We start from the raw sequence: 6,619 nt of genomic DNA on the forward strand, positions 1-6,619 counted from the left end.
AAAAAGAAAAATTAGGAAGAGAATTGACAGTGAATCCTGTCTCATTCAGGCAATAAGTAATATTCATTCATGGATACCCAACTAAACTCATTAGGGAAAAAGATCATTTACAATAAAATTTTACATGTATGTTTAACAACTGCTAATTAAAATACATTGTATATAAATCAATGTGATTTTAATTTAATCTAAAAGAAAAATTTATACCCAAGCCTTAAGGTTACACAACATTTTTTTAAATCACAAGTTGTTACAAGGAAGCAGAAAGGGTAATCACTAAAAGATTTTCAAGTTCAAAAATATATTACACTGGGCTTCCCTGGTGGCGCAGTGGTTGAGAATCTGCCTGCCAATGCAGGAGACACGGGTTCGAGCCCTGGTCTGGGAAGATCCCACATGCCGCGGAGCGACTGGGCCCGTGAGCCACAACTACTGAGCCTGCGCGTCTGGAGCCTGTGCTCCGCAACAAGAGAGGCCGCGACAGTGAGAGGCCCGCGCACCGCGATGAAGAGTGGCCCCCACTTGCTGCAACTAGAGAAAGCCCTCGCACAGAAACGAAGACCCAACACAGCCAAAAATTAATTAATTAATTAATTTTAAAAAAAACAAGTTAAAAAGAATAAGGAATAATGTAAGTCTTCTCACTGCTAATATTAATGTGATTCTTAAATGGATGGTGGTGTACAAACTTCCAGTTATAAGATAAATAAGTACTAGGGATGTAATGTAAACATGAGCACTATAATTAACACAGCTGTATGTTATATATGAAAGTTAGAGTAAATCCTGAGTTCCCATCATAAGGAAATTTTTTCTATTTTTTTAAATTTTGCATCTATGAGATGACAGTTGCTCACTAAACTTATTGTGATAATCATTTCATGATGTATGTATACCAAATCATTATGCTGTACACCTTAAACTCATATAGTGCTATACATCATTTATAACTCAAACTGGAAGAAAAAAATAACATCGAGGGACTTCCCTGGTGGCAGTGGTTGAGAATCCGCCTGCCAATACAGGGGACACGGGTTACAGCCCTGGTCCGGGAAGATCCCACATGCCTCAGAGCAACTAAGCCTGTACGCCACAACTACTGAGCCCTTGTGCCACAACTATTGAATCCTGTGCGTCTAGAGCCTGTGCTCTGCAACAAGAGAAGCCACCACAATAAGCCCATGCACCGCAATGAAGAGTAGTCCCCACTCGCCGCAACTAGAGAAAGCCCGTGCGCAGCCATGAAGACCCAACACAGCCAAAAATTAAAATTAAAAAAAAGAAAACCTTGAAAAGAAAATTTTAAAAAATAATAACATCGAAAAAAGAAAAAGGTGGAAAAATAATGATGGCGAATATTAAATGACTGTAGTATTTAGACTCCATGCATAAGAATGATGTGACACTTCTATTTAAAAAGTCAATACAGAGACTTCCCTGGTGGTGCAGTGGTTAAGAGTCCGCCTGCCAATGCAGGGAACACAGGTTCAAGCCCTGGACTGGGAAGATCCCACATGCCGCAGAGCAACTAAGCCCATGCGCCACAACTACTGAAGCCCGCAAGCCACAACTACTGAAGCCTGTGTGCCTAGAGCCCGTGCTCCACAACAAGAGAAGCACCGCAATGAGAAGCCCGTGCACCGCAACAAAGAGTAGCCTGTGCACCGCAACAAAGAGTAGCCCCTGCTTGCCGCAACCAGAGAAAGCCTGCGCACAGCAACGAAGACCCAACGCAGCCAAAAATAAAAATAAATAAATTTTAAATATATATGTATCAATACAGACAATATGCTGGAAATTTTATATTCTCAAGCAATCGGAACCACTGATTTAAATGTTCATTATAAACGTTAAAGTACGAGTTCATGTATAATTTATCAAAAAAATTTTTAGGCAGACTATAAGCAGGAAGTTTCGAGGATCAGTTGCCTGTGTTGATAGTGAAAATAAGTAAGTGAAACAATGGTCAGTGAGAAAAGCAGACCTCAAACAGTATACATTAGCAAGGATAAGGATGCCAAAGTAGTTACAGGGTTGGAGCGGCAGTTTGCAGCTGCAGGAGAGAGGGCCAATTCTGTGGATTACCAAAAGCTAATCTCAAAGCAATTTTCTTTTGGGACACTTAAGCACGTTCAGCTTCTAACCAAATTTGTTTAAGGCTTTCTGAAAATAGGAGCAATGCAGTTTAGAGGCTGTCATTTGAGTTTGAGCTTTAATAGGCTCTCAATCTCTAGTTGGCTGACAAGATGCAGGTGACTCCTTTCAGCGACAATGAAAGAGCAGGTACCTTTGTCAGCAACTTTGATTTGCCATTGTTTCTTCTTCCCGGTTCACACTAAGCTTGAACATCAGAGATCTCCCTTTTACTAAGTAAAATAGTAGCAATGAAAATGTCAAAGGCATCTCATATTAATGACTACTCAGGCAAAGGCATTATATTATTGTTTGCAAAGCAAAAGTTTCATCAAAAAAAAAAAAAGCCTCCAAGGCTACTCTCCTTAATGCAGCCATAAACAACTACCTTATCTTTTAATGGACATAAGTAATTAAAAAATGAATAAGAGCAGCTGACACCTTAACATGGAGCAAGAAAGCAAAGATCTGACACCCACAATAACTGAATATGGTATCTGTATTACCTTAAAACCTTATAATCATATCAAAACATCAGGAAAACAGGTATGTGAAAAGGATCACTCAAGTCCTCCATATATCCGCTCTTCAAATCTCAAAATCACTCCAGATGCAGTTTGGGGTGGTAGTTAAAAGATTCAGCTGTGGAGCCGAAATGCCTGGGTTGAACTCAGACTCCTTAATTTGGTGGTTGAGTGATATTGGGTAAATCACCTAACCTCTCCTAACTGTGAGTAATCTAACTGTGCCTCAGTTTTCTCATCTCATACTAAGTGCTCAACAAATGTAAGTTACTATTAATATTACAGGGAAGAAAAAAATTTCCAAGGACTGCCAATAGGCCTTGACTTCCTCTTTGTTAACAGTTCATCAAAAATATTAATACTAAGCAAATCCTAGTATTGGGGGTTTTTTAAGTTAATGATTGCATTAAGTACAATATTACACCTAGTGGGTATTCAATGAAGATAATTAGCCTTATGACATGCTTACCCAAACTCCACAGGCTTGGAGTTCATACCATCTATAGAGGAAATGATTTAAGAGCAAGAGACTACCAGATGCAATGTACTCAACTAAGTTACCTTGGAGCATTACATATCAAGAAGTTGTTTTGTTTAGTTTTATTTTGTCCTGTTTTCCACTTATAAGCCATGTACCCGTAGTAGTCTAAAACAGTAGCAAAGGGAATCGACAGTATTCAATTCTGGAGTTAGGTACCTGGTCTTTACACAGCTAAAACTCTACTGTGAACTTTATTTCTTTCTAATCATTTCAATTAATCTCCATTTGGGGCACAAATGCACCATAGGATATGAGAACAAGGAGGCCTCAGGCACCTTAATCAACCTTGTCCCATTTAGTCTTCAGGCACCAAGAATGGTACTCTTAGCAAGCCTAAATAGGAAGAGCACTTCAGAATCTGAAACGTGGAAGTGACCTTACAGGCCACCAACCCAAACCAAAATGAAGAAATAATCTTTCCAGCCTCTCTTCATCCACCTCTGCCTGAAAATATGATGGTGGTGGTAACAGTGGCTGCAGCTATGCCCCCAGGCACTGTGCGAAGCACCTACATTCACTGACACACTGAATCATTAAACTGTGAAGTGAGAAAATCCTAAAAGAAAACACAAGATGGAATTTTTCAGACCATTCTAAAAAAGGATAAAAGCCTAAAGTTTTAATACAATGGTTACAATATTAGCATAAATCAAAAAATACATTATTCATCTCTAAATGATACACCATCATTTCATTCAATTTAGTTCAACAGAGACCAAATACCAAAGGTACCATTACTACAATTACTGTTAAAACATGATCCCTGCAACCAAGGAGTGTCCCCTTTATTCTCAGTAAGGCAGTGACTGGTTCACAAAAATATAAGAGATAAAACACAGCCTAGTCAAGGGCAGCTGGATATAAATCCCAGCTCTGCCACTGGCTACAACAGCTTAAGCAAGTCAGTTAACCTATAAAAATGAAGATTTTATACATATAAAGTATATATATAACAAATTTGTTATCAAGTTGTTTAAACAACTTTCAAGTTGCTCAAAAAATTAAGTTGTGATAAAGTTATATAGGTAAATACCGTTGTTATAAAAACACGAGGTGGTATATAATGTGCACTAGACTGGTCAGTTTCCTTCATTTCCTGGTGAGCTGACTCTAAGAATTTCTTCATACCTCTCTCAAATTTTACTTATTACACCTGCCTTAATCCTAACAAGGTTAAACATGGCACACTTAAGTTTTGCATTTTTTCCCAACTCCATTTTTGTACACAACTCCTATCTTTCGGGACATCCTACCTACTATGCCCTTAAGATATTACAAATGCCAATACTTCAGTAATAGGAAATTTAACTCCACCCAAAACTATAATAATTTTTTAATCTATGCACATGGGAATTCAAAATATACAGTTTTGTACTACAAATGTTAAAATAACAGAACAGCTCCTAAAGACAGTAATTTAACTCCTGTAGCTAGGGTATCAGTAGAGTAAAAGTTTGCCCCCAAACCGTTCCCTGCTCCAAGCTGTAAGACACTTCCAATTACGAATGCATGAATACGGCCGATTATATTGCTAGTAAAATTGAGACCTGACTGCTGAAACATTTACAGATTGAAAATTCAAATAGACGAAGGCCACCGACCCCTGATTCCTACACATATACAATGAAAGAGAACTATGCTATTAAAAAAAAGAGAGAGAACTATGCATCTGATCCCGCCCCCAAATACTATCCAGTCCAGCTCGTCGGGGTCATTCTTTCACTCCATGAACATTTATTATGTGCCTACTGTGTGCCACGCACTGCACAGGCAGTGAACAAAACTGACCCCCAAATCCCTTCCTTCTTAATAACAGGAATGTCTCCCTGGGAGGTTAGGCACTGGGAGATCAAGCCCTGGTTGTCCCCACCCCAAAAGGGTTAATCACACTGACACCCGCACCCAAACGGCCCCCTAGACTTGCGGACACATAGCCGCGGCCGCTGGGTTCTTTAATAATTGGGCCAAGACCTCTTGGGCAGGCTGGGGAAGCCCATGGCCTTGACCCTCCAGGGCACCCCAGCAGACAGGGAGCAAGGGACGCACACCCACCCCCCGCGCCACGTGCACACCCCGGCGCACGCCCCCGCCGCCCTCCGCCCGTCCTGCGCAGGCGCTGCCGCCGCCCGGCTCGCGCGTGCCCGGCACGGCGCTCTCTGCTTCTGACTCGGGGCTCGGACCCCCCACCAGCCCCGGTCCCACGAGGCCGCGACCCCAACCCCGGCCAGGACCCCGCCGGCCGTCGCCTCTTACCGGCGCACTGGGCCCGGCGCCACGGCCTCCTGCCTCTCGGTGGCCGCCTCGCGGACCTCTTCCTCCTCGGCCTCCACGGCTGCCCCGGAAGCCCCTGCCGCGGCCCCGGCGGCCGCCTCTATCCCCGCCGCCGCCTCTCGCCACCGCCGCCGGGGCGCCGGCCCGCTCGCGGTCGCCATTCCCGCTAGACCAGCCGCGGCCGGGTCGGCGTCCTCGGCTGCCCCGAGCTCCTCGCTCCGCCTGCATCTGGCCACCGACGGCGGTGCTGAGCGCGCGGGAGCCGGGCCGCTGCGGAGACGCCCTTGCCCCACCAGAAACGGGCCACACGGAGGAGCCGCGGGCGACGGGCCCCCGGTGATAGCGAGCGCGGCGTGCGGGGCCGGGTATGGAAGCTGGCCGCGGCGGGGGCGGGGCGGGGCGGGGCGGGGGCGGGGCGGTCAGCCCCGGGCCTGGCAGGTGGGGCCGGAACCTGGTCTCCGGCAGGGCCGGGGGTTCCGAGGAAAGGGCTGACCAGTAGAAGCTGCAAGTGGGAGGGGTGTTTCTGGGGGAAGGGCCGTAGTAAGTAAAAGGATGGGTTATGAAATAAAGTTTATATAATATGAACTCGTTTTTTAATTAAAAGAAGCAAGACATACTGAGACGGTGTATTTGCCTAAGGAAAGGTCTTAAAAAGTATATACCAAAACATTAGTGTTACCGAGTCCAAGCTCCTGCTGCTCGCTGCAGGACAGGCCAGTGAATCCGAGAGATGACTGGTTGGGGCAAGGAGTAACGACTTACCTGGAGAGACAGCCAACCGAGAAGATGGTGGACTCCTGCCCCCAAGGAACCAGCTGCCTGCGTTGGCATTCAGGCTTCTCTTATACTAAAACGGGAGAGAGCAAAGTCAAACATGCCCGGGTTCCAGTCAGCCTCCTCTTCCTCCTTGCAGTCATTCACAGGTGGGCCTGGTCAGGATGTTTCTTGTGAGCTAAAAGAAAAGGTATTCTAGCTTAATGCTCACTACCTGGGAGGCAGGGTTCCCAGAGATGGGCCATTATGTATAATTGAAGCTTACAGGCAACAGCCCTTTAGTGACTAACTTGTAATAGAATACAAAGGTTCTTCCCTATTACATTAGTGGTTAACTGTAGGGTGAGACTTCCAGTGAGTTAATTTTTCCATTTTT

At 44.5% G+C, this 6,619-nt stretch overlaps 1 protein-coding gene across 1 annotated transcript in view; it reads right to left on the reverse strand.

Moving 5' to 3' along the window:
- The window catches only part of AVEN (apoptosis and caspase activation inhibitor), a 190,678-nt gene extending 184,815 nt beyond the window's left edge, over positions 1 to 5,863 (reverse strand). The window contains exon 1 of the mRNA XM_057542135.1: positions 5,452 to 5,863. Within this exon, the coding sequence (XP_057398118.1) occupies positions 5,452 to 5,697 (246 nt within the window). The 5' untranslated portion in view covers positions 5,698 to 5,863. The remainder of the gene's footprint in view (positions 1 to 5,451) is intronic.
- Between the last annotated feature and the right edge of the window lie 756 nt (positions 5,864 to 6,619).

The sequence above is a fragment of the Balaenoptera acutorostrata genome, chromosome 3 (assembly GCF_949987535.1).
Source record: "Balaenoptera acutorostrata chromosome 3, mBalAcu1.1, whole genome shotgun sequence".
Lineage (NCBI taxonomy): Eukaryota > Metazoa > Chordata > Mammalia > Artiodactyla > Balaenopteridae > Balaenoptera > Balaenoptera acutorostrata.